Source organism: Indicator indicator, chromosome 32 (genome assembly GCF_027791375.1).
Source record: "Indicator indicator isolate 239-I01 chromosome 32, UM_Iind_1.1, whole genome shotgun sequence".
Lineage (NCBI taxonomy): Eukaryota > Metazoa > Chordata > Aves > Piciformes > Indicatoridae > Indicator > Indicator indicator.
In genome coordinates this window covers 5,256,177-5,283,341 of record NC_072041.1, presented here as the reverse complement: position 1 = coordinate 5,283,341, position 27,165 = coordinate 5,256,177, and the positions used below count along the sequence as shown (strand labels likewise).

Sequence of the window (27,165 nt, the reverse complement as noted above, 5' to 3'; positions counted from 1 at the left end):
ATAGCAGCTGGAGACAAAATTAACCAGGACTGACTGAAGTCAGCCCCTACATTTTAGTTTCCAGCAGATGTGACATCATCCACACGGTAAGAACATCAGTTTTCCTGGTCTCAGGGTCACAGCCACAGCTTAAGGGCTAGTGGGGAGTGTGCCACTGTCCCCACTGGGGTTCCATGCGCTCCCCTAGCAACTTGTCCCAGTACTGCACCCCAAAAATGGGAACTGGCAGTGGCAGTCAGGGGCTTTGGCCGCTTTCCAGGCACTGGTGTGACTGTCATGGAGAGTGCTCAATAGGCAGTCGCTGGGCCACGCTGTTGGGTGCTGTGTGGGAAGTGGGACCCTTTTAAACCTTGAGGGGCGTCCCTCAGCGCCCCCTCCCTCATTTCTGCTCACCCAGAGACTTGTTCCGCCACGCCGCCTGGGGGCGCTAGATGGTAGCCCTGGCGCGCTCCTCCCGCCCCCCCACTGTCTAGTTCTCGCGATAACGTCTGAGTGTCGCGTGGCTGCGGGGACAAGATGGCGGCCGCCGCCGGTGGGGAGAGCGGCGACACGGCGGCGGAGAGCCCAGCGGGGCAGGATGGGGGCTGCGGAGCGGCGGGGCGACCCGCGGAGGCCGGCAGCACGGCCGCGGTGCTGCTTGGTTTCGACGATGCTGACGCCTTCGTCAAGGTGCGCGGCGACGGGGCCCGTGGGAGCGGGGCGGGCGTTGAGCACTACCGCTCCCGGCGGGCCGTGGGCGGCCCGGGGCATGCCGGGAGCTGTAGTTCTGTTCTATGGGGGTGCCTGAGGTACCCCCTAGGGAAGGTACCCCCCGAGAGGAACCGCTCATGGAAGGGGATGGCAGGGAGGGTTCGGGCCGCTGCCACGAGGGCCAGGAGGCAGATCGGCTGCTTGGAGCCCGATGTTGCCCGGGGCTTGGGCCTCTTGTCACGGGTTCGGGAGCGCATCGTCCCTGATTGGGGTTTTCCGCCTCCCCGGCCCGAGTCTTTGAAACGAGTGCCGTTGCTGGACGCGTGGCGATGGGCATGGCCTCTATATTTCAACACCGCCAGTGCTGTGTTTCACCTGTGCACACCGCTGTTTCCAAGAGAGGGAACGCACGGTACTTCTCGAGCAGGGAGCATGGCAGGGGTGGGTTTTGTTAATAAAGTGATTGTCGGTGTTCTTGCTGGTTTAACAAGCTTTCTTTTGGTCCTCGAGTACTAGACTGATTTTTAGGCCTTATTATTAGCCTACTATTGTTTTAAAGGTCTCTAAATAGACAGTGTGAACAAAATGACTATGAACCTACTCATACTCATGTTTGAAAGCCCCATGACGTTAGAACCACACAGGTTAAACACAAGGCAAAATGCATTTCTACCAAATGCCATCCTGGGTAAACAGAGGAACAAGAGAGCAAACAAACGGTAATAACACAGTATCCTTGTACAGTATGCTCTTGGCACAGTGGTAGCTGCAACAAAGGCATCTAATGGGATTCCTCAGCCTGGTGATGAGTACGACTTCTACCGAAGCTTCCCTGGCTTCCGGGCATACTGTGAAAGTCAGGGTGATCGCCTCCTTCACTGGTAAGGATTCTCTTGAAGCTCTGGGTCCTTGCTAATGGCTTCCAATCCAAACCAGAAGGTAGCACTGTTCTTTAGAGCCTCTACAATTGCTGTAGATTAGGTGTTTTATTTCACATACCTAATTTTGGCTCGTTTTCTAGCACTTGACAGTTTAACAGTTTTAGAAGAGGGCTTTGTATAATGCTTTGGAGAAAGAGCTGTGCAGAGAGCAGAGGCTGATAAAAAGCACATTAGGCTATCTATTTTAAAAGTCACATGGCTAGTAAGAAATTAGTAATTTAATGCTGTAGTAGTGTTTCTGCTGTTGGCTACTTGTGTACTGTCAGCTCTAGGTACTGCATTTTATTTAAACACTGAAGATGTAGAAAGTTGAAGGGAATTGGATGGCTTAGCATTCAGTATGCCTGCTTTCAAATCTCTAATAGCTCTTCTGCTCTCTTGCAAGCATGACCAAAGTGATGCAATACCATGGCTGTCGCAGCCACCTGAAAGATCGCAGCAAGGTGACAGAACTGGAAGATAAATTTGATATGCTGGTTGACTCCAATGATGTAATTCTTGAAAGAGTGGTAAGCAGATTATTTCTGGGTGCTGTTTGGTTACCACAAATTACTTTTCATTGGCAGAATTTCATCAGTGTTTTCACATTATATTTAGTATTTCTGTGCTCTGGTGGTTTTTCTTTTTATTTAAAAAAATGTTTTCATGTACTGGGGCAGGGAGCACAGAAGCTAAAGCAGATGGATTATGGTCTAAAGGGGAGGGAGGTAATATATGACTTGTGAGGAAACCAAATACAGTTTGGCACAAGAGCCTCACAAACTTGAGGAAGTGGCCTGAAGTTTTACCAGAGGAGGTTCAGATTGGATCGTAGAATAAAGTTCTTCAATTAATGGATTCTCACTGAAATAGGCTACCCAGAGAGGTGGTTGAGTCCCCATCCCTGGAATCAGCAGGACAAGGCACAATGGTTTTAAACTAGAGAAGGGCAGGTTTAGATTGGACAGCAAGTTCTTTACTATGAGGGTGGTGGAACACTGGAGCAGATTTCCTGTGAAGGTGGCAGAGATCCCATCCCTGGAGACATCGAAAGTATCAAACTTGATGGGACTCTGAGCAACCTAATCTAGTTGGGGGTGTCCCTGATTACTGCAGGGGGGTTGGACTAGATAACCTTTAGAGATCCCTTCCAATCAGTGCATTCTATGATTCTGTAAGTGTTTACAAGACACAGAGATGTGGTGCCAAGGGACATGGTTTAGCACCAGACTTGGTAGACTTAGAGAATGGTTGGGCTGCCACAGAATTTGGTGTAGTGACAGTGGAGGTATCTACCTGTGTGTGTGACTTTATTCAGTCTAGCTAGAGTGGCTGACCAAAGTAATTTAACAGGTGCTTGGTTTTCACCTCACTTTTCTGCAATTTAGGGTATTTTATTGGATGAAGCAGCAGGAGTGAACAAAAACCAGCAACCAATCCTCCCTGCTGGATTACAGCCCCCCCAGACCATCATTTCCAGCTGGAACCGCAAGGTGAGGCCTCAGAGCTCAGTTTGCTGGGTTTCCTTGGAGCAATGGCACTACTGATTTTCCAGTGGAGTTGAGTAGTTAAATATTCTGTCAGGTTTTTTACATGGCCTAACCTCTTTCCTCTTTTTTTTCCTTTCCCTGTTTATTCAAATTTGCCTCTGGAGTCTGTGTGCTTCCAGCTGCCATTTCAGATTCACACACGTAACAGCCTTGTTTTGGCTTATTTGTAGGAATCTAGGATCCTGATTCAGAAAATTTTCACTCTCAGGTGCTGGATTTAGTGCAAAGGGTGCCATAGTTTTGAGTTTGGATTATTGCTTTATTCCTCTGAATGCTGGGTCAGGCTGAGTTAAAAGAAACTCTTAATGTCTATTAAGAAACCTGAGTTTTACCTTTAGTTTTCCTTTATTTGAAATAGGCAGGAGATTCCCACAAGAGAACTCAGTCTGAAACCTTCCGACTGCTTCATGCCAAGAACATCTCTCGGCCACAGCTTAAGTTTCGGGAGAAGATTGACAATTCCAACACTCCCTTTGTACCTAAACTTTTTATCAAGCCAAATGCTTTGAAACCTTTGCCTCAAGGTAAGGGGTTTATGTTTTGCTGGGTAACCTCTTAGGAGTCTTTGGCTCATCTGTCCTCAAAGTCTAGAAGAGAAATGGGTGACTAAGAACAAGCACCATCAGGAGGTGTTGACCATGCAGGTGTAGTAAGCTCTGTGACTGTTGTTTGCATGCATATAAACAAGGGTAGGTCAGCAGACAGCATCTTGTTCTTGGTGTACAGTAGATAATCTGTTCCAAACAGATTCTCTTTACCACCATTGAACACCCATGATGAGAGTCACTCTGGCACCAGAAGTGGTCTGGACTAGTTGGCTTTACAGATATTTCTACCTCATCAGCTGAAGCCCCATGGTTATGGTCAGACCTGCTTTTGCTTTGGGGGCTTTATCAAAGCCACCAGCATAACATTTTGGCTCAACAACATGTCATTCTGCTGTGATTCATCTTTAGTCTGCACTGATGTGGTTGTGCTTTCAGTAACTGGAAAAGACTGAAAGATTTTTTGGAAGGTTTTTCAATCTCCTTCCAAGCTCATGAGCAAAAACACCTTGTGTCTTGCTTAACAACAGCCTGGTAAAACCTAGTAACTGAGTTGTCACTGACAGCAAAAGCTGCAGGTCTCAATTGTTAAAAGTTTTTGATACTTTATGATTCTAATAGGATCTTGTGGTGGGTGGAGGGGAGAGAGTAGTAGGCTGAGAACATGTTACGTGTGGGGCCCCACCAAGTTGTTCCATATTGGTTGTTCAGCCCTCACAAAAAGTGGACGGGAGCGAAAGGAGCGCCCTGAGGACTTGGATGTGCCAGCTGCTTTGGCAGACTTCATACACCAGCAGAGGACACAGCAAACTGAGCAAGACATGTAAGAAATTAAACTGACAGCCAGGTGCTTGGAGTTCCATTAGTGGACATGCACTTGTGTGGTCCCATTGTGCTGATGCTATTCACATGTAACAGCTCTGTATGTGTTTGTGCCTGCACACTACGTTGTGTGTGATTTGCTGTAGGCATCTGCAGTTGTTTTAAACCTCTGCTTATAAAGAGACAGCATTTTGGCTCAGTAGGGGAACATAGCTCTCAAAAGTCTCTGAGCTCTGAGATGTGCTCTGTGCTCATGAAGAATACTGAAATTTAATCTATGCCTGTCTTCCTGATTTTGGCAGGTTTGCTCACCCTTACCAGTACGAACTGGAGCATTTTTCTCCACCAGATGGAGTTCTGAAGAAACCAGAACCCCAGGTTGGTGCCCATGTTAATTGAAACCTTCTGCAGATGGCAGTAACTTTACAGACCCCTGTACTTGTTGAATCTCAGAGTTGGGAGTGGAAGTCAGGGGTGGGAACTGATAGAGAACATTCTGTACCTGATAGTTTGCTCTTTCAGATGTACAGGCCCATGGAGGAAACACCCTGTCATTTTGTCACCACGCTGGATGAGCTGGTAGAGCTAAATGAAAAGCTTATGAACTGTAAAGAATTTGCCCTGGACTTGGAGGTAATGACATTTTCTGTTCAGAAGTCACATGTGTACTGTCAGTACCTGGGAGACCATTGTATTCTTCTAGTCTGTTTGTAGGCTTCTCTTTCTTCTGCTCGTTGTGCTTTCTGGCGTGAAAAGGCAGTTCATGCCACTGACCTGCCAGATAGTATCTACAAGGTTGGATTAACCTGTGTCAGTATTACAGGATTCCAGTGGTAGTACTGGCTGCATGCTTCATACTGAATTTGATCTTCTTTCAGTTCATCCATGGTTTTTTTATGCCATGTCAGTAGCTGCAAAACCCAAACCTGCGTATCCAATTGTCTTTATCTTGAAGAAGTCCTCTTTTCTTTCTTCATTTGGAGTGCTGTTTGGTTTATAGCATTACTTCTGTAATAGATCCTAGCTTACACCTGTCCTCCCTGGTTTTCAGCACCATTCCTACAGGAGCTTCCTGGGCTTGACATGCCTGATGCAGATTTCCACCCGCACAGAAGACTTCATCATCGACACGCTGGAACTGCGCAGCGAGATGAACATTCTCAATGAGACCTTCACAGACCCTGCAATTGTGAAGGTCAGCTGCCAAGCTCACCCCTTCACCCCCAGAATTCTTTTCTCTTTGCTTAGTTTCAGCTTTGTTATAGTTAAAAACACACTGTATGCTCTGTCCTGGTCATTTGGCTCTGCTTTCATTGTAATTTGTTCGTGTGCCTGTTTCCTCCGTCTCAGTGGGGAGATACTTGCCAAATGCACTCATGCAGTAGTTCTGCACTTAAGAGTGAAGGACAGAGATAAAACAAATTTGGTCCTAGACACTGGAATATGAAACCATTGCACTGCTAGCCTGGAGTAGAAATCTTCTTCATACCATTCTCAATTTGTTTTGCTTTTCAAGGTCCTTCATGGTGCTGATTCAGATGTGGAGTGGCTGCAAAAAGACTTTGGTTTGTACTTGGTGAACATGTTTGATACTCACCAAGCCGCTCGTCTCCTCAATCTTGGCAGGCATTCTTTGGAGCACCTACTAAAGCTGTATTGCAATATTGATGCTGACAAACAGTACCAGCTGGCTGACTGGAGGATACGGTAAAAACTGACCCCATTAGTGGGCTGGAGCTGCAAGGTAGCACTTACCCTTGTTTGTATTCTTAGAGCAGGAGCATGCTTCTAATTGCAAGCCCCACAGTTGTAGTTTAGTCTGAGTGAACAAGCGCAGCATTTGCCTGGCTGTGCTTTAAGTTCTTTTGCAAGTCATACATTTTTCCAATGTTTCTTTAGAAAATGGGTTCTTTTGGGAAGGTCAGGGAAGATTAAGTAATGAAGAGCTTCTGGAAGCTCATTTCTTAGGAGCAGAGTTTAATCACTGCAGTATTATGGAGAAAGTCAGTATTTGCTCCTCTAGAGCCCCCACTGCAGCAGGTCGAGCAGTGAGCTTGGCTGTGCAGATGGACTCTGCACTCCACAGAGATCCCAGGTCTACTTACGTAGGCTCTGCAGGGATGAGAGTTCTGACAAATAACCATTGCAAGCAGTTCTGCCACCTGACTTAGCTCCACAGCTGTCCTGCTCTGCAGCACAAAAACAAGGTGCTGTCCGAGCTGCAGAGGGCACAGGACATTACTGCTGCTCAACCCAGAGTCTTCAGTGAGGAAACAGAAATGTTCTCATGTTAGTTCTTGGGGTGGTTTATGTGCAGTTTGCCCCAATAGGCCTTGCAAGAGGAAAGTGGCAGTCTGGTGGAGAGCTGAACATCTCAGTGTAACTCTGTCCCTTTCTCTAGTCCTTTGCCACCAGAGATGATTCGCTATGCCCGTGATGACACCCACTACTTGCTCTACATCTATGATAAAGTGAGAGAGGCACTGTGGGAGAGAGGCAACGAGCAGCCCATGCAGCTGCAGGTGGTGTGGCAGCGCAGCAGAGACATCTGCTTGAAGGTGAAGTGTCAACCTGGTTGGATTACCTGGGTCAAAGGATAGGCTTAGTGGAACAAGAAGTCATTGGCCTGTTCTGCTTCTGTTGCATAGGCACAGGGTTGTGTCTGAAAGCAGCTGTATCAACTCTGACTCAGTTGTGTGCAGTCACTTGTTTCACTAGCTAAAAGCCTCAGATTCAGAGGCTGTCTTGCTGGTTTTTGAATGTTAGCACTCCTCAACCTCCCAACGCTTTCAGGTATATCTTTTCCAAGAGACATGTTACCTTTCCAGTTCTGCTGGATATTCCTAGAAGTTCAAAGCCTAGCTGGAATTGTGTTATGAAATAATTCTATTGTCTGTGGAACGTATTGTCTCTGAAAGTAGGCCTTGTCTAATGTACTGAAGCTTGAAGGTACTGTAGCTGCTCCTGGAGGTGCTCTTCCCCTAAAGATGGATGAAATGTATGTTTTTCAGTTATAGGCTCCTGCTTTAGGGTAAAAGACAAGTAATACCTGAATTAATTTGTCAAGGTGAGACTTTGTCTCTGTGAAGCAAGGCAAACTGGAAAGCACAAATCTGATACTGATCGTGAGTGTTTCTGTTTTTTCCTGCCCAGAAATACGTCAAGCCCCTCTTTTCAGATGAATCCTACCTTGAGCTGTACAGGAGGCAGAAAAAGCATCTCAACACACAGCAGCTAGCAGCATTTAGGATGCTGTTTGCATGGAGAGACAAGATGGCACGCCAAGAGGATGAGAGCACAGGGTAGGAAGTCTGTCCTTAGAGACACTGGCTTAATACTTCAGTGAGTCTCTTGGGTTGTGTCCCTCCCAGCCCTGAGCTGGAACCACTTTGTTACTTGTAGAAATTAGTGCACGAACTAATCATATACAACCTCAGGCTACTTTTTACACAGAAATTCTGTTACATTGCCAGTAAATTCTTACAAGTATCAGCCCCACTTAATTTCCTTTTAACTTTTCAGACTTTGTAATTGGGCCAGACTTGAACACTCAGAAGGTATTTGTAAGAGTTTTTAATATTGTGTTAGATTCACTCTGCTTTTTTATGTTGTAGATATGTGCTACCAAATCACATGCTACTGAAGATAGCAGAGGAGCTGCCGAAGTAAGTTTTGCTCACCCTTGAGGAGTCTTACTTGATTTTTATATCCCATGAGTTGTTTTCTAGTGTGTCATTACTTTTGCAGCTGGTCCCTTCCTTCCAGTTGTCAGTACTGCTTTTCTCTATAGTTGTTCAGTTTGGAAGAGAAATAAATAGCAACAGCCCTTCATAAGGCTCCATACTTCTTCTGGGACACATCTTTCTCTGATTTTATTCCACTACTAAACACATTCCTTTGTGTTGCTATATGTCACATGTCCTCCTGAGATTCCTATGGTACTATAGAGCAAGAGAGGGATGAGTTCCCTCATAGCCTTTATTTGGACTATTTTCAGTTCCTAAAGGAACTGGGAGGCAGAGGGAAGGGGCAGATCCCTTAGAACACCCAATTTTACACAACTTGGCACTCACCATCTAACATCCATATTTGAGAATAATCAAAATGCATTTTTAAACACAAGTCCACTGCTGGGCTCGGCTTCCATAGATGAATACTGAACAAGGAACGAAACGAAGGTGGGGACAGGCAGACCACAGAGAAGGTAAGTGAGAGGAGAGTTAAGTTAATGGTTTCTCCTTCTCTGCACAGGCTTGGTACAGAATTTTTCATTAGAGAATAGACTCTGACAGATGAATCTGACTTGCCTTTCTTTGTCAGAGCTAGGACCATGATTATATCTGGTTGTACATCCTTTGAATGCAAATGCCTAACCTGGCCATAAATACAGCACACTGCATTTCTCTCCTCTCTTTTTAGAGAACCCCAGGGCATCATTGCCTGCTGTAATCCCATCCCACCACTAGTTCGCCAGCAGATTAATGAATTGCATCTTCTCATTCAGCAGGCCCGGGAGATGCCTCTTCTCAAGGTAGGAGTAGCTTGTACCACACAAGAGACTCATCACTTGCTTTCCATAAGCCAGGGACTGGAGCTAAATGGTGACCTGTGGTGATGTGTGTGCTGAAGTTTGCTTTTTGAACACTGTGAATATAGTGTTCTGTAGGAGATCAGAGAGCTATATTGCAACTAATTGCCCGTCTGTTGTCTACTGGCTGACAGACATTGTAGTTTCCTGGAGAACAGAGCAGTGAGAGAACAGGCACATCACATTTCGATATGTGAGGAAGAACTGGACCTTGTGGAATTTTTTTGGCCATGTAAATGAATTCATAAATCTTTTACAGCTGTGGTGAAGCAAAAATGCCTGTAGGTGTGAGAGGTTCATTAGTTAAAATATATCGTCAGCATGTTGATATTAATGCAGTCTTCCTCCTTCAGTGAAACAAAACCATTTGTGAGCATGAATGTGTCATTCCTCTGTGTGTGTTAAAGCATGTCTATATGCAAACACTCCAGGAGAAGAAAATGTAATTTTATTAGCATGCTAGCTTGTAATAAATGTGTTGAAAGCACTGACAGAAGGCATAGGACAAGTGAATTTAAGTGGCTTAACCTTTCTCTCCCTTTCTAGTCAGAGATTGCTTCTGGAATCAGGAAGAAAGCACCTCTAACCAGCCCTGAGGTACTGGTTGCTTAATACTTGTTGCCTAATGACATAAGCCTTAAACTCAGAAACAAATGCTGCAGAGTTCTAGCTCCTAGTAAGTTATTTCCTCTCATCCATTTTACAGCTCCCTCCACTGTAGCTTAAGGTTATTTTTCTGTTATTACCAGCTGTAAATTGGTACTTTACAGACCACCATATAGCAGCACTTAAGGTGTCATCAGCAGTCTGGCTGCTGGACAGTGTTGTGTGTGTTAGTCTGTGTTGACTGATCTGTAAGAAGAGAAGATTCAGATGAGTGTTTAAGGTTGGCTCATTTACTTTCTTCGTGTGTATGAAGTAAAGCATTTCCATTAGCCAGTGGGTGCTGCACAGAGAGCCTTTGGCTGCCAGATATAATGTACTCTGGCAGGTGAGCTGGGTTAGTTCAGTCTCTGAATTTCACCCTTTTGTTGGAATTTTCATTAATGTGTCTCTGCAGTATGTGAAAACTTACACAAAACTTACACAGACTCATAGAGAGTGTATTAATGGTGTTTGTCATTTGCATCTCTGCAGAAGCTGGAGAATACCTTCTTTGGACCACATGACAGTTCCCGGGTTCCTGTGGATGGCATCCAGAACAGCTCTGCCTTGGGTAATTTGGACATTACCCAGAAACTCTTCTAATAAAGCCACATCATGTCACTGGCATGGAGAAATAAACAGCCCTGAGGACACCTTCAGTGAAATCTTACTACGTAAAAGACCAGTAAAATATATCTAATAAATACATCTAACAAAAATTTTGTCTCCTTTTCATGTAGAGTCTGCCCCAGTTCTGGAACATGGTTGTCTCTTTTCGGACAGTGAGAAGACAATGGATGGTCAGGATATTCAGCCAGAGTCCACATGTCTTGTTGCTACCACCACTGTCAGCATATTCAGTGTAAGCAACCTGTTTGTGATGAAGTCAATATTTCATTTTTGAGTGTTAGAAAAGATAACTTAATAGTGTGGTAAGAACTTGTGAAAGTAGTGCAAGGAATCGGAAGGTGGGAGGTGACTTATCGAATTGTTTTGGTTGGAAAAGACCTTTAAGATCATCAAGTCCAACCATTCTCTAACTCTAAACCATGTCCTTTAGCACCACATCTCAGTACCTTTTAAACACCTCCGGGGATGGGGATTCAACCCCTTCCTTAGGGAAACCTGTTCCAGTGTTTAAGAACCCTTCCAGTGAAGAAGTTTCTCCTAACGTTCAACCTAAACCTCCCCTGGTGCAACTTGAGACCAGTTCCTCTCGTCCACATGTGTGGTAATGATCCTGGCTTCCTGTCAAGCAGATGGCCAAGCATAACCAAGTCAACTAGTTTTAAGAGACCAGCAAGCTAATTACTTCTCTCTGAAGAGTTACTGCCCTCAGTGAAGTTTTGGATAGAGTGAGAAATACCCTGCATGAAACAGCAGTAGCCGAACCCCCAGATTATTCATGTTACTATTTCTTCCTTTTTATTTTTTTTAGGAACGTGATGAAGATGAAAGAAGTGAGAAGCCTTTAACCACTGCCCAGCAGAAAGCTCAGCGTATAATGGAGTCCTTTGAAAATCCATTCAGAATGGTAAAAGCTCCCAATACACATTTCTGGTGGGACTCAGAAACTGCCCTAGTGCAGAGTGCTCTGAGATACTGTTCCAGACACATCCAAAAAGAGCTTGATACAGCACCAGCTGCTGCTTTCTTACTGGAACAGAGATAGTCCTTGCAAAGCACACATGTGTGGACTTGTTTCCACAACTCACTGAAATGCCTCTTGGATATTTTTCTACATAGTAAACAGACCTTTCGTTGCCCGTTTTTAATCAGCTTTGAGGGTTTTTTAATTTGCATCCTATTTTCATCTGTATGGCTAGAGTTAGTGAGCTGATTTTACTCTCCTAATGAATCAGCAGAACAATAGAATACTTTGTTATGGATTTGGAGTGGCAAATTACGAGGAACCACTTTTTCTGATGTGTGGTTGGGGCTTGGTTTCTCAGGTTTTTAATTGTTTTTTTTTCTCAAATGTGTCTCCTGGCCATAGCTGTGGTAACTTCGTCCTTTCATTCTGTCTGTTGAATGCTTCTTAAATAGAAACTTCTTGATTTGGAGCATTTTAAAGTAGCATTTTAGTGGTGAGCTAAATGTCATGTGCTGTGTTTAAAGCAAAATGGGTTTTTATCCTCTCCACAGTACCTGCCCTCAGAACAGAATCCTGCCTACGTCTCACAATCTGCAAAGTTTGACCCATCATCAAAAATTTATGAAGTAAGACTCGTGCTAAAATTTCCTGTCAACTTGTACAAAAGAAGCAAATAAGTAGATTATTTTCCTTTGGGAACCTCAGCAATATAGAATAAATTTATTTTTCTCCTTGGATTATTCTTAGAAAAATAATGTAAGCCTTCAGAAGCCTGACATCTTTCTGGATCTGTAGTTCATTGTTTCTGTAGCATTCGTATTCCTGGAAGATGCAGGGATTGGACCTGTTCCAGTACATATTCCCTGTCTGTCAAAGCTACAGACTGCTACTGAAGTCTGTATCTGCCTTTGTTCTCTGCCTTGTTTATAGCTCAGACCTTTTAAAGTGCATGGGTTTACTTTACCTGGTGCAGCAGATCTTAATCTCTTTTACAATCCAATTTGATCTTTTTGTACTCTTAAGACCAGCGTGTGGTAGCAAGTTTACAAACTCTCTTTTGCCATAAAACTTCAAAGAAAGTGATCCCAGGTAATTGTTTTTATCATTGCAGATCAGCAATCGATGGAAGTTGATGAGTCAGACACAGGTACAGAAGAAGTCCAAGGATGAAACCAAAAAGAAAGCAGGCCAGCAGTCAGGTACAGTCATTCTTCCTTTCCTCAATGCACTGGCCAGTCTGCCTCTCCCAGTACACACCAGTTGTTTCCCAGTTACAAGGAAACCTTAGATGATGGAATTCCTGACAGATGAGATTGTTTGACTTAAGATTGATTGTACTCTGTTTAGTTTCAGACTTGCTTCAGGGTGGTTTGCTTGTTTGTTCTAAGCTCCTGGCCAACTTGCTCCTGCTTTTACAGTAATGCTTGTTTGTTTCTGTAGCTGCTCCTGACCAGGCACAGAAGGTGAATAAAGAAGCAACAGAAAACATTGTGTCTGTTCGTCAGCAAGCTTTGGTATGTCCCTGAGTTCCCCATTTCCAGCCTTTGCCCCTTTTGACCCTTTTTAGCATAGTTCAGAATGAAACCATGAGCCCTGTAGCACTGAAATACCCAAATGTCAATCTTTTGTTAGCAGTTTTTCTGTGGTTCTGCCCTGTGCGTAGCAGCAGACCCCTAGCAACTGTGCTGTGCAAGTCTTCACATCCCTCCCTATTTTCAGTAGGGAATGTTTTCCACTGCTGCACCTCTCTGTTCCTCACTTGCTTAGGGTCCCCCAAATCCACCTGTGGGGCCACAGCAGATCTCAGCTTTCTATTATCCTGTGAAATGACAACTTGGCTTTTCGTCTGAGAAGTCCCTGCTGTGAGGAGAAAATAAGCAGTTTGGGGTGGAGTGATTTCTCCTCATGTTCTGACTGCCATGGGCAACAGCTGTCCCAGGGGCCTGGGTCCATCAGGCAGTTGATCTGCATGCTGGTGTTTCTGTGCCTGCACAGAGGTGTTTCATTCTCTTCTGCTGAATTTGCCCTTGTTTCTGTCCTGTGGGCTGCTTTCACAGCAGGAACAAGCTAATAAGAAGAGGGAGAGAGCCATGAATGAAACAGAAACAGAGTTGCCGAGACAAGAGAAGAAACGGCCCAAAGCCTCCCAGCAAGCAGAGGAGCTGGAAGCACCGAAGCAGTTCACCCCCTTTGATTACAGCAAGTCCAACTTCAAAGTGTTTGCAGGTAAGATCTGCATCTCTTGCTGGAGTGCTGCAGGCTGTGGAAAACGTTGCCAGCTGAGCCCTGTGTGTGAATGGAGGTGCCAATGCAGCACAAACTGTTACAAAGCACTTACTTCACACTGGGGTAATACTAAAAGAAGTTAACTTGGGGAATGTACAGTCGAGGGGATTGTGGATTTGGATTTTGCTTCTTTTCTCTGTAGAGAAAGTCATCTGTTTAATTGGATCCCAGGAACTAGGAGGCAAAGGAGATTCGACTCTTTTGTAACAAGTTTCTATTCAGAAGCATCTCCTGCCCTTAAGAGACTGTTGTGGTAATTAGAGTGTGGGATACACAGGAACACTGTGCAATGTACTTTTCTTTACGGAAAAATTTAGTGACAGCTTCTTGCCTCTCTCCCTTAGGAAGCAGCAAATCGAAGCAGTCTTCACAATTTGATCCTGCCAAGCAAGCTTACACAGGCAAGGTAGGGACATGGCATGAAAGAAGGAACAGAAGTGTTACGATATCAGGTATCCAGCTGTGGATGAAGGCAGATGACTTCTGGCTCTGCAGAATGTTCCCTAACAGCACTTGGTGCTGAGGTGCAGCTTCAATCACAAGCTCATACTTGGGATTTCATTCAGGAAAAGCTTTTGTGGGGCACCTCAGACTCTAAAACCCCTCATGTTCCCCTCCTACATGGAACTTTTAGAGCAGGTCCAGAGGAGGCCATGAAGATGGCCAAGAAGGCTGGAGCACCTCTCCTATAAAATCGGGCTGAGAGAATTGGGGTTGTTTAACCCAAAGAAGAGAAAGCTCCAGGGAGACCTTAGGGCATCCTTCCAGGATTTGAAGTGGACTACAGGAGAGCTGGAGATGCACTAAGTTTTTACAAAGGCATGGAGTGACAGGATGAGGGGTGATGGCTTCAAACTGGAAGAAACTGGATTTAGATCAGACACGAGGATGAAATTCTTCCCCATGAGGGTGGTGAGGCACTGGAATAGGTTGCCCAGAGAAGTTGTGGAAGCTGTTCAAAGCCAGGTTGGCTGGGGCCTTGGGCAGCCTGGTCTAGTAGGAGGTGTCCTTGTCCATGGCAGGAGGGTTGGAACTGGGTGATCTTTAAGGTCCCTTCGAACCGAAACCTTTCTATGTATACCATGCACAGTGCTCATGCATGGAGCATTTGGATGCTGGTGTGACCATGCATGAGGTCATCAAAAGCTTGACCATTAATTTTAAGTTCTGAAGCTCATTTCTTGCATTTCAAACTCTCCTGTGTGTGCTGCCTTTCTGTAGGGAGGGCGAATGGTCTCAGGGACCATCTTGGATACTCACTACAAGTCAGATTTCATAAGCTGAACAAGTTTATGCCTGATAGTGCAGGAAGCAGCTTCCTGTGCAATCCCTTTGCTGTGTCACCTCAAACTTGTTTCAGGAGGGAAAAAAGAAACCAGTGGGTGAACTGGGGACAACCTGGACAGATCTTTTTGTCTAGATGGGTAAGGTTTGTCATCAGTGAGAGGTGCTTCAAGGTTCAACCAGTGGAAGAGCACTTACTGAGAAGCATTCAGTCCATGTGCATATAAAGAAGTCCTAAACCAAAAAGCTCCTGGTGTAAGTGCTCTGTGGTCCTGGAATGTGGAGAGATGCGAGAGCAGATGATTCTCATGGAATATACTGTCTTTGGCACGTACCTCACTGTGCCTGTGTTGGGTTTTTGTTGTTTTTTTTTCTGTGCAGAAATTTGCTGGAGCTGGAGCAAACAAACTTCAACAGTCTGGAAACCGAAGCATGTCGTACCTGGCGGGGAAAGCTGATCGGTGGGTTGTCAGCCTGATCCTCTGCTGAAGTATTGTCACACCTGTGCCCTGCAGCCATGGGCAGAGCACAGCTATTGTCCTCAATTGCTGTGGGAGCTTAAGCACATGTTTAATGGGAAGAGGTTGCATCAGGGCTTGACGTCAGTTTAAAGGAGGAAAAAAAAGAAAGAGGAAAAAAAAGCCTAGTCAGGCTTAATGCAATCAAAGACAAGTCTGGGTGGAAGGTTTGAAATGCTGAGGAAAAAGTTTGTGTTAATAGATGTGGGAGTTGCTTTCTTTGGCCACAAAGATAAGTAGAGGTGGGGAGAACATTTGCCTAGCTTGGGAGGAAGATAAATATCAGTACTGCCAAATGCTAACATTCTTGCTCTGAATAGACACTTAGTGTGGCTTACTAGGTGTGATCCTTGTGTATTATCCTAAAAGAGCAACTCATAAGGGCAGCACTGGAGGGAGAAAGGTGCTGTCTGCATCATCAGCATTTCTCAGATCACTGTAATCTAGGACAGGTTTTCAGTCTTGAACTTAGAGCATAAGTTAACATCTTTCTGTAACTGTCTTTTGCAGGGGTTCCAAGCACCACTGGCCAAAGAGATAGTTCCTGTTGCAGGACCTGTGGGAGTTGCTGAACAGAACAATAGTCAGAAGTATTGTCACCATAGGAAAGCAAAACACTGGTCATTGAGCAGTTTTTGTACAGAAATGTTTTTTAAAGCCATTAAAATCCCTTTATTTCAAAAGGGAAAACATCTAAATTCATATCACTTATTCTATTCATATTGCGGGGTTCCTAATTACACTCAGAATGTTGCTTTGTTTCTAATTTTGAAAGTTTATCCTGTGTCCTCAAACACAGTTAGGTGAAACTTGTCGCTGCTTGGAGCTGCTTCAAATCCAGCATGTCAGTGGGGTATGAGAGCAACCTCTTGGTATCTAAAGCCAGGATAAAAATAATAGATTCAGCAGATATGACTCAAACCCCAGTAGTCCTGAGGAGGAGATAAAGCCAGACTCTTTTGTGTTAGACCTTGCTTACAGACTGAACTGCACAGCTCATCTTGCACAAGACAAGGTAATGTGAAAAATGAGGGTTTACCTGTCAGTGTTTGTATTTTTAAGCAAAGGGAGAAAAAGGCTTATGCTGCTTTCTGAATCAGACACCAGTGATTTGACTGTAAAGTCAGAGAGTGAAAGCTATAGTGCTAGGTAGAAATGAAAAACGCATAGTGCAGTGTTGGGTTAGGGAAAGCCAGTGAAGCTCTGTGCTGCAGCTGAGTCTCAGCACAGCTGTACTAACATGTCCAGGAGTTAAATACCTACAGTGAGTTATCCTGAAGCCTTTGTAGAAAGTGTGTCAGCCTGTACTTGCATGGATGGATGGATGCATGGGTGGCAGAGCTTATTCTAAATGCTGACAGCTGAAGGCTGGCAAAGCTACTGTAGTTACCAGTCAGGAGGACTGAAGGGTCAGGCTGAGATGAGGCTTTGCTTGAAGCTGGGGTAAGTCGGCACCAGAGTTACTTCCTGGATTACTGGTTGGTGTTCTGAGCAACAGACCTTGCTCCTTTCCCAAAAGCCTTGTCTTTAATCTGTGATTTCCTTTTCTGACTTAGGATTTTCCATTCCATGCTGGCTTGTTGCTGCTTGCAATGACAGGATTTACTTCTCTGACCACTAGGCCAGGTGCAAGGACTGAGTGGGTAGCAGTCAAAACTTCCTTCTCTATCCCAACCTGAAGCTTTGTTCTCAAGACTGAGGAGGTTGGGGGCTTGTTTGTTTCAGTTTTTTCCTATATATCTGAGGGATGAAGGGAACAGAAGAGGGTTTTTCCTCCTTGGGTATCTTGGTGTGAGCAGTGTTGTGATGCAGAACAGCGGTCCTTTCTGCTTGTAAAACCTGCCTGCAGGGCTGGATGTTGGAGAAGGATTTGAAACGAAGCAGCTAAGCAGCAGTTGCCTTTAAGTTGCAGGAGCAGCCAATTCTTGTCAGCTTCCCCACCTTCACTGGTTCTGACTTGGGGAAGGAGCAGTGCTTACAAAAAGCCCTGCTGGCTGCAGAGGTAGTGTCATGTCGTTAGTTTCTTTAACTCGGATTCAGCTACTTTGTTCCAAGCAAGGTGATGTTTCAGGAATGAGCCTGATTTTAATCTCTTTTCCCTTAAGACTTGTGGCTTACTGCCACAGGGTCTCAAGATGTTTGACAGAGATGACTACTAAATCCACGTGTGCTTTGTTCACCTGCTTACAGCTGTGAGTCAGATGGGGTTGTAGCAGTAGGACCCCATCATCTGCGACTGTTTAACTGTGGTGAAGATCTGTGCAGAATCCGATTGGGGAACCACCTGGTTCGGACAGCCTCGGTCTTTCTCCCGAAGTTAGCTCTTCCACACTGAGGGAAACGAACGCTAGACCGGAGCCAGCTTTTCCAATCTCTAACCTTTTAAACACGCAGACGAGACTTTGTTTCGGAGTGCTCTTGGTCCCTAGCGTATCTGCAGCCCGCGGAGCTCAGCCGGGCGCTGTGGCAGCCTCTCGCCTTGCGCCCAGGCTCCGCCTCTGTGGCGCGGGAAGCCGGCCGGGCCGTGCCGTGCCCTAGCTGCCCGGAGCCCCGGGGCACACGGACGCGCCCTTTCCCCGCCGGCGCGGGGGCGGCTCCGCTGCTGCCGCGCCGCCTCGCGTGGCCCCGGGGCTCGGGCCGCCCTACCCTGCTGGCGCCGACGTCACTGCCCCGCGGGCCAATGGGAGTGCTGCGGCGCCCGGGCCGCCAATGGGAGCTCTGCGGCGCCGCGCGCTGGCGGGTGGGGCGGGGCGGCGCGTGGGCCCCTCAGCTCGGCTCCCGCGCCGGCGGGGTCAGGCGGCGGCGGCGGCCGGGCCGGGATGGAGCGCGGGGCGGCGGCGCTGATCCAGGAGGGCTGGTTCCGGGAGACGTGCCGGCTGTGGCCGGGGCAGGCCATGTCGCTGCAGGTGGAGGAGCTCCTCCACCACCAGCGCTCTCGCTACCAGGAGATACTCGTCTTTCGCAGGTGCGGCGAGGCCCGTAGGGCGTCCCCGGGAAGGCGGCGGTGGGGGGCGAAGGGGTGAAAAGCGGCGCCCAGCGCCATGCGGTGGGGCCTAGGGGCGCTGGGAAGAGACGGGGGAGCGCGGCCCGGGATGCGGGCCGGCTCCAACCGCGCTTCCCCGCTCTGCCCAGCACCACCTACGGCAACGTCCTGGTCCTGGACGGGGTGATCCAGTGCACGGAGCGGGACGAATTCTCCTACCAGGAAATGATCGCCAATCTGCCCTTATGCAGTCATCCCAACCCCCGCAAGGTGAGTTGTCCCCGGTCTCCTCTGGGGGGTCTCCCCTAGCCCACGGACCGGCCCCCGGCTCCTGGCCTCCCAACCTGCCCCTTCGGACTGCGGCGGCAAGAGGCAGGCGTTTTGGGCGCACATACGCCCGGCGCTTGACAGAGCTGGGTAGGCAGCTCTCGTGGGCCCCCGGAGCGCATCTCCGGGGCAGGACCTGCCCGGCGGACTGGGGGGTTTCAGGCCGTGCTGTGAACATTCCCGAGTGAGCCTACCCCGCTGATGGCCATTTTTCTGCCCTCTCCTCTTATAGGTGCTGATCATTGGTGGCGGCGATGGGGGAGTGCTGCGGGAGGTGGTGAAACACCCGACCGTGGAATCCGTGGTGCAGTGCGAAATCGATGAGGTGCGTTGGGCTGCCGGCTGTGCAGAGGTGCTCCGGGGGCTCCGTCCAGACGGGCAGGCAGCCACACGGAAAGCAGACCCTCTTTACAGCATCCCCAGGAGCTGCGGCTTCACCTGCTGCCCCTTGTCACCAGCAAGCGCCTTCGGTGCCGGTTCTGCTGGCGTGACACTGACAGCGCCACCTCTTTGCCTTGCGAGTCATCTACGTGGCAGCTGGCTGCCTCCTCCATGTGATTTCTTTCACACACGTACGGTACAGGCCTTTCCAGGCCAGCGTGGGCCAAGCACGGGGTCTGGAGAACGAGAGCTCTGGCTTTGGCAAGGTGCTGCTTTCCCTTCTCCCTCCATGCAGAGCAGAGTCTACTTCTCATGGAGCAGGATGGTCACTTTGTTAAGCAGTCTCCTGTGACTGGAAGCAGGAAATAAGCAGGGGGAATTTGTTTCTGTGATAGATGGCCTGTTCCTTCTCCTCTCGTTCAATTTTTTCTGATACTTTGCTCTCTTAGAAAGTTTGCTGTGAGAGACTGATGAGGCTGTGCCCTTTGAGTGCTGCACTAAGTAAGCATATGTGCCTGGTTTTGAACAAGCACAGCCTGACACCAGCATATTTTTTGTCTTTACGAGCTGTGAGAAGCTGGTAATGTTCAGTGTAACTGTTGGGCCTAGGGCAGTGGCTGTGTAACCATTTAGAGAATACTATGTCTTCTGGGGTGATTGATAGGACTGTGTATCAGACCAACAGTGTTGCTGAACCCTGGGGCCATAGGAGAGGGCCGAGTGTAGCTTGTTGGCCAAAGATGCTGACAGCTCTTGAGGATCTCGCTAGCAAGTTGGATTTGTGCTGAAGGCATGGAAGGAAACAGCTCATTGTACTGCTCCTGCAGCTGTGCAGTGGCCTGAGAATCAGCTCCTTGTAGCCCCTACTGACCCTACGTGTGCTTTCTGTGTTGCAGGATGTGATCCAGGTATCTAAGAAGTACCTCCCAGGGATGGCAGTAGGGTATTCCAGTGCTAAGTTGACCTTGCACGTCGGAGATGGTTTTGAGTTCATGAAACAGAATCAAGAAGCCTTTGATGTGATTATCACAGATTCATCTGACCCCATGGGTAAGGACTTGGGCTGTAGAAGGGTGCTGCTTTCCACACTCCTTCTCCTTTTCTCTTCTGCCTACCTCTTAGAAGCAATGCCAGCCTGCCCAGGCTCCTTTCAAGTGAAAAGACCATTACTGACTTGGCTCTTTTGGTAGAGAAAAGGAAGAACGAAGACCAGAAAATTGTATTAGCAAGGCTTCAAGCTAGCTGTCACGTTTCCCTCCTCAAAATTCAACTCCAGCAGCTACTGCTTCTGGCAGAGCGCTGATCCTTGAGTCCAGTAATCCCATGAGGGACACAGCCCTATGATGGCACAGACAGTTTAACACATGTGCCTGCTAATGAAGCAGGAGTTCATATGCTTTTGGTGTAGCTGCCTACCCTAGAGATGGCTGTAGTGAGGTTCCTGTCATTCTGAAAGGGAAAACTGATGGTGAGAGGGACCAAATGTTAGTCTCATTTTAGGGACCTGTGGGTGAGTGCCTGACTCACCTTCACTCTTGGTGTCTTCAACACAGAGCTAGCCATCCCTAAAAGGCACTTTGGAGCAGGAGTTCAGGTTACAAATGCTCACAGCAGCAAGAGGCAGTTGCTGGGACTTTCCTTGGTACTGGTTCTGAACTTGCCATTGAGCAGCACTAAAATCCCAGTGGGTTTGCTGTGCTAGGTGCAGGCTGGGCTTCTCCCAGGGTCGGAACTTTTTGCTCCCAGATTATCTCCATGGTCACTGAAAAGCCATTTAAAATGTCCCTGTGCAGACTGAGCATTCAGAAAACTCAGAAGCTCACTGTCTTAGACTCTCCCTACTCACTTCTCTTGCAGGTCCTGCAGAAAGCTTATTCAAAGAATCTTACTACCAGTTGATGAAGACAGCCCTGCGAGAGGACGGGATTCTTTGCTGCCAAGGTGAGGATGCTCTGGGCAGAGGCTGATACCAGATCTTGGCATGCAAAGCATGAAGCACAAAGGGCACTGTCTTCTTGGGGAGAAATGACACAGGGAGTGAAATCCTTTCCAGCTCCCTGCCACAGAAGCAGCTGCACCGCGCTCACTAAGCCTGGCACAAGGGTCTTGTCTTGCCTGTGAAACCACCTGAGCTGCATGGAGCGGAGCAGGTTGGGACTTGGAACCCCTGCTGAGCTGGCACAGAGCAGAGGGGCAGCTCTCACCTTGCATCTTGTCTTTCTTTTCCCCGTAGGTGAGTGCCAGTGGCTGCACCTGGATCTCATTAAGGAGATGCGTCAGTTCTGCAAGTCTCTGTTCCCTGTGGTGGAATACGCCTACTGCACCATCCCCACATACCCCAGCGGGCAGATTGGCTTCATGCTCTGCAGCAAGAACCCGGTGAGCTTCAGGCACCTGAAGTGCCCTTTTCCACTTCCTGAAAACACCATCAGAGCCTGCCTCAGGCTGTCCCTTACAGAACCTGAGCTGTGGCACTGAGCTCTCCCAGCTCTGGGGCTTCTAGAGTCATGCTGGGCTCCAGCTCTGCCAGCTCAGGGCCCCAGAGCTGCAGTGCAGCTTGTTCAGTGCTGAATGAAGTGCAGAACTGACCAGTGATGTAACCAGCTGCCTAAGAAAAGGGCATGGCTCTTTCTGGTACAATGGCTTGACAGGGAGGAAGCCACTACCAGTTTCCAGAGCCTGTTAAGGCTTTGCCCTGTTGATACCAGCAGTTGCAAAGCAGGCATCTGATGACAAGAATCAGCTTGCAATGGGTAATCTGCTCATGGGGAGGCCTCCATATCGGGAGTCAGTGTTAGGATGTGGGGTCTGCTTTCTCCCCATTCTGCTGCCTACAGCCTTTAATGCAACTGTCGCAGTGGCTTAGGGAGCCAGCAGCACTTCTGCTCTCTGTGATTTATCTGGGGCACTGCCAGCATGCACTGTGCCTGACTTAATCCAGTTGTGGACGCTTCTCTGAAGAGCAAAAGCCTTGCTTCTCAGTTGCTCAGGCACAGTCTGACAGCTTCATCTTGGCACGTGGCTCACAGGCAGCCTGACCTAATGCTGTGAAAAAGGGCTAGGCACACAAGGTACAGAGTGCAGAACTGCAGAACCTTTGCTCTCGTACTAGAACAGAGTCATCTATGTCCCTACAAGAGCCCCTGTTGGTTCTCTGCCATGCATCAAGATGACTGTCTCACAGCCTTTTTTGCTTCTTACCCAAATGCTACAGAGCTACCTGCCTTTGTTTTTGCAGAACACAAATTTCCGGGAGCCTGTGCAGCAGCTCTCACAGCAACAGGTGGAGGAGAGGAATCTGAAGTACTACAACTCTGACATTCACAGGGCAGCTTTCATTCTACCAGAATTTGCACGGAAGGTAAGCAAGGCTGCGTGCTACTGCCCCAGCAAGAGTGAGATGAATTTTATTCAGCAACAGTAGGAGCATACAGGACTGCAGCTGTAAATGCTTCTGTGAGCAAGTCAGGGCAGAACAGCATTTTGTATGACATAAGAGAGTGTGAGTCAGCAGGGGAAGTCTGGAGTTCAGTTTGGAATTGTTCTTTGGGTTGATGTCCCATCCCTGGATGGCAGATCACTTCTACGTCACCTACCAATATGAAGTCCAAGAGCCTACAGAACTGGTGTTTACCTTTGCAAAGCTCCAAAGGCCTTAGATAGGATATGGTTGTGGTTTCTGGGGCAAAGCAGAGGGTAAAGAAGGGATGCTCTGGTGTGGTTTAGTGTGCCTTGAAGGCTAGTCTGTATTTCTGTATCATTCCATCATCTCCTAACTGAGCTGCACCTGCAGGTTCCAGAAGAAGTCTCCTTAGAGCATCCTAGGGATGAAGGCCAATGTCGTGGTTGTGTTTCAGAGCCTGGCAGAGGTCTGTCTTGACACTTACTTTGCCTTTGGCTGTCTCCAGGCCCTGAGCGATGTGTGAGACTTGAGAAGCTGCTTCCTTCCTTCAAGTTGGACCCTGAGATCGTCAGTGATGTGGTTGGGACCTTCCCAGCAGACTGCAGATTTGCTCTCCACTGTGTGGGATTGTTTAACCCTTTGCCAGCCAACATTCCCTTTGATGTGTTAAAGATGATGGGGCATAAGCCAGATAAGACTATTGAAAAGGTCCAGTGACTTATTGCGTGAGGTCAAAACTGTTCTTTCCAGTGCTGGAAACGTAAGATGCCTTTTTCCTTTCTCTCCTCCCTGCACCCATTCTAAATTCTCCTCTCCCACCTCCAGCCCTCCCCCAACTGACATGATGTATTTATAACTGACACTTATTTCTGTCTGCTGATCTTCTGACACCTGCGAAGAGTCCAGAGGGGTCACTGACTCGGCCTTAAGCAGAGAGAGTGAGAGCTTTGTGCACAGTCAGCTTTGCTCTCTCCTACTGGGAGCTCCCTGCTGCTGGTGACAGGTCTGAGCCTTCCTATCCCACTGCCCTCCTGCCACATCTGTGCTCTTCTGCAGCACAGCTGGAGAAGTCACGGTGCAAACTGTTGCCATTCACAATAGGTCTCTCTCCAACCCTGATGGAGTAGCAGTATTAAACACCAGCCAGGCAGGCTGGCAGCAAAGTCTTGTGGCTTTTTTTGTTTGTTTGTTTTTAAATCAGTTGGAAGCAGAAGTGCTGAGGTAAGGACAAGCTGAGCCCTGCTCTTACCTCTGCTGCAGAGTGGTTCCAAAGAATGTTTATGGTGATAGGCGCTTTATATATATAAATATAAATATATATATATAAAACAAACCTTAAATCATTGCCTGCTGTTAAGTACTGATGTTGGGGAGTCAATAGTGCTGACATATCTCTCATCTCAGTCATGCTGAGATGCCTCAGGCCTGGGTATTTGTTAGTCCTTAGGAGGCGTCGTTATTTCTAGTGCTGCCCCCAGCACCCCCAGATGCTGAAGCTGGTTTTTGTTGTACTCTGTTATGAGACAGATCTGCCCCTACCTTCTGACTTCTGTTTGAAAGGCTCCGTGGCACCACTGTGCAGTGGGGATCTTCCCAGCACAACCCCTGCACGGCCTCACTCCCTTGCAATCCATTAAACACTCGGCTCTGGTTAAGGTGACATCAGTTGGGTTGGTGTCCTTCTTTGGGGAGGGTGGAAACAGAGGCCCTGAAAGTTTGCTGTACTTGTCAGAAGACATCTAGAGGTGCTCCATAGATGGTCTGACTTCCTCCTTCCCTTGTCTCTAGGGAGGACAAGTTACTATCACAAATAAGAGTGATCTGAAGAGTGATTCCATTACCTGTTTTGTGAAGCTCCACCTTCTCTTGTCCTCTGTGCTGCAGATGTCAGAACCTTCAGTCTAAGCTGTTCTCTACTCCTAAAGGCTGCCCCTGAGCAGGTTTCCAAGCTGTTTTCCAGCTGCCATCTCCCTGCTAGCATCATATGTAATCCTTGTCGATCACTGGCCCCACAAGGCTGCATCATCCTTCCCTCTTCTAAAACTGGGATGGTAGTGTGGCTCCCAGCCTCACCCAAGTGCTGAGCTCTAGCTGAACACGCTGGGAGTGGTCACTAGGTGGCATCAGGGGAAGACAAAAATGCTCCTCCTGAAGGAGGCTTTTTGGCTTGAAAAGAGGAAACTAGAAGGATCAGACTTTTGCAAAGGTTGGGGTTGGACTTTACCATAATTGTGACCCTACAAACAGCATGGATGGTGCAGCTGCTGTGTGCCTACAGAAGGGCACTTCGTTGGTGTCAGTGCCAACCCTCCTTTCTCTTTCTGGTGAGATTTGCCACTTCCTTCCCAGTGCCCCTTTCTACTGCCAGTATCAGTACAGCTTCTTTGTGGTCATAAGGGTTTGCTCAGCACTGCTAGCTGTAAAGCCGAGTCTGGATCTCCTTCGTGTTCTCATGTTGAGAAGATTGCACCCTCAATTAGACAGCTACTCAATTAAGATTGTCTCTTAATTGAGTAGCTGTCCTCTTTCTTCCACACCTACTGATTAGTTAGGGCTATGGAGGCATTATCATTGCTCAGCTCTTGCATTTGTACTGTAAAGAGCAGACCAGTAATGAAGGCTGGTTCTAGCTACTCCAGTTCAAAATTAGTGTGGGACCTGAACCCCATTCAGCTCTTCATCCTTGACAGAAAACTACCTCTGGCACTTTCTCTTCCCTGGAATGGGAATCAAGACAATGACTGTAGTCCAGGAAAGCCTTAGAGCAGCTGCCAACTAGTAACAAGTTCAAGCCTTCTACCCACCCTCGGTGAGTACAACAATGCCTAGGAGGGAAAAAGCTTCCTCAAGCCTGTTACTACCCTCCACTCAGCTAATTATTCCTTCTGTTTCTCTGAGCTCTCTCCAAATGTGTAAGTTTAGTGAGTGGCCAGTGAGGCAAGCAGGAAGACAAAGCTGTTTGCTGTGGAAATCACACATGCTCTGTCAACAGGGTCCTACCTATAGCTTCCGAGTCACTCCAAACAGCTGCTCTTAACAGGCAGCTTCAAATGCTTCAGTGCCTGGCAATAGCTGCAGAGATCAGTGCCTGAATTAAGCACTCATTAACAATGCACCAAGAGTTTGTGCATCTATAGCTGGTTCCATCTGAGCAGCTTTATGTCTTGGTTACTCCTGTGCTGGAGCTGCCACATGCTCCACATGCTGTTTAAGCTGCTAGAATGATGTCTGGCATAGCAGTCATCTCTCAAGCAATTCTGCCTACAGATTGCTCCTCCCACAAAAGTATGAGGTCTGAGCTGTTACGCTGCAGGCTGCTTTGGCCAAGGACACTGGGAATTGAAGAGGTGCTGGACATTGGGATAATGCTCAACAAAAGAAAGTTAATGAGGCCGTGAATAGAACTGAGCAGTGAACACTGGCAAGCAATCTGCAGGGTCTCTAGGTGGGCAAGTGAAAGATCTGAGTAACCTTTCTGGAGCTGCTGGCTTTTGCCTGAGGCTAGTCAAGCAAGGCTGTTCATAAGCAAAGATCCACAAAGGTGTTTGTCTCAACATGTTGCAGTCATGTTCCAACATCTTGCTAAGCCAGGAGCATGTGAATGGGGATGGGCTGTCCCCAGTAATGTACAAGGTACTACCAGAGCAGGTGGAGACAAGCAAGGGAGCAGAGCCTGATGGGCTTTAGCACATCAATTGCTTAAGCCTCTTGGCTCCTTCTGAACTATGTCAGACTCCCTGCTCTGTGCTTTATTCACTGAACTAACTCAATTTTTAGAAGTTCAGAAAAGAGATTAAAAAGATTAAGAGAAATCGCTTGCCTATATCTCCTGAACCCTTTCAGCCAGTTCATTGGCATCAGTGTCATATTCATCCAGAGCTGATGTTAGCAAGGCCTGGCTGAATTATTGATGGAGCTTGGCTGGAGAAAGAGGCTGCTGAAGAAAGAATGACAAGTCATCTTTCACCAGAGAACAGAAGCCTCAGTAAGCAAACAGTCCAAAAAGTAGTAACAAGTGCCACCAAGCTGGGAGAGAGGAAAGCTGTGATAAAATCATGGGGGAAGAAGAGGGAAAAGTACATATGAAAGTGTGACACTGCAACTCAGGTCTAGCAGAAGGGTCAGACAAAATGTGAAAAAGTAAGATGAGAAATGTAACCAAGTAAAATACTGACCAGCTTAGGTGATGCTCTGTGTGGAGGCTGGAATGAGTGCCTTTAAAATATGCAGAAGGCGGTATGTTAGAGTCAGGGAATCTCAATTACAGCACAGCGATGTGTGAAGCAGATAAAGGTGGGGAGGATTATTACAATATTAGGGATTCCAGCAGAAGGCCTTTTGAGGACACTAACTCAGGGGCTAATGGGGTTTGAAGTGCTGCTGCTGCTGCTGGTGAGAAACCACTGAGAGCTGGGGTAGGGGGGACCCTGGAGGAGAGGACTGCTCTCTCCTTGGTTCTGAAGGCTGCTGCAGCCAGGCTTCTCTGGGAAGGAATGTGCTTAACAGAGTGAATTGTGTGTGCCAGGGATAAGGGCAAGCTGAGGTCTGTGGTGACCCTGTGTGTGTTTCATGCCCCTCCATCTGCAGCAAAGGAAGATCCAGAACTCTGTGCTATGGAGTGCCTGAGTT

At 47.5% G+C, this 27,165-nt stretch overlaps 2 protein-coding genes across 2 annotated transcripts; both read left to right on the top strand.

The window, feature by feature from the left end:
- Window positions 1–516: 516 nt before the first annotated feature.
- Window positions 517–16,007, top strand: EXOSC10 (exosome component 10). Its single transcript, XM_054394846.1, has 25 exons — window positions 517–669; window positions 1,435–1,571; window positions 2,017–2,140; window positions 2,999–3,103; window positions 3,519–3,684; window positions 4,417–4,528; window positions 4,830–4,905; window positions 5,050–5,160; window positions 5,579–5,722; window positions 6,044–6,234; window positions 6,929–7,085; window positions 7,681–7,829; window positions 8,142–8,192; window positions 8,947–9,058; window positions 9,662–9,712; window positions 10,253–10,331; window positions 10,501–10,622; window positions 11,199–11,294; window positions 11,906–11,980; window positions 12,466–12,553; window positions 12,795–12,868; window positions 13,412–13,580; window positions 13,985–14,046; window positions 15,306–15,385; window positions 15,953–16,007. The coding sequence occupies exons 1-25, from the start codon at window positions 517–519 to the stop codon at window positions 15,981–15,983; spliced, it is 2,715 nt and encodes a 904-aa protein (XP_054250821.1). The 3' UTR covers window positions 15,984–16,007.
- A 2,254-nt stretch (window positions 16,008–18,261) lies between these two features.
- SRM (spermidine synthase) lies at window positions 18,262–23,125 on the top strand. Its single transcript, XM_054394978.1, has 8 exons — window positions 18,262–18,407; window positions 18,575–18,695; window positions 18,985–19,077; window positions 20,030–20,183; window positions 20,991–21,074; window positions 21,367–21,512; window positions 22,372–22,494; window positions 23,042–23,125. The coding sequence occupies exons 1-8, from the start codon at window positions 18,262–18,264 to the stop codon at window positions 23,057–23,059; spliced, it is 885 nt and encodes a 294-aa protein (XP_054250953.1). The 3' UTR covers window positions 23,060–23,125.
- Window positions 23,126–27,165: the final 4,040 nt, after the last annotated feature.

What these genes read in the sequence shown, in the direction of transcription:
- EXOSC10 (XM_054394846.1), top strand. Translation starts at nt 517, where the DNA reads ATGGCGGCCGCCGCCGGTGGGGAGAGCGGCGACACGGCGGCGGAGAGC. An exon ending in ATAGCAGAGGAGCTGCCGAA is followed by an intron (nt 8,193 to 8,946) that starts GTAAGTTTTGCT and finishes CTCTCTTTTTAG; the next exon opens with AGAACCCCAGGGCATCATTG. An exon ending in GAAAGCAGGCCAGCAGTCAG is followed by an intron (nt 12,554 to 12,794) that starts GTACAGTCATTC and finishes TTGTTTCTGTAG; the next exon opens with CTGCTCCTGACCAGGCACAG.
- SRM (XM_054394978.1), top strand. Translation starts at nt 18,262, where the DNA reads ATGGAGCGCGGGGCGGCGGCGCTGATCCAGGAGGGCTGGTTCCGGGAG. An exon ending in GAGATACTCGTCTTTCGCAG is followed by an intron (nt 18,408 to 18,574) that starts GTGCGGCGAGGC and finishes CGCTCTGCCCAG; the next exon opens with CACCACCTACGGCAACGTCC. An exon ending in TGCTCTGCAGCAAGAACCCG is followed by an intron (nt 21,513 to 22,371) that starts GTGAGCTTCAGG and finishes TTGTTTTTGCAG; the next exon opens with AACACAAATTTCCGGGAGCC.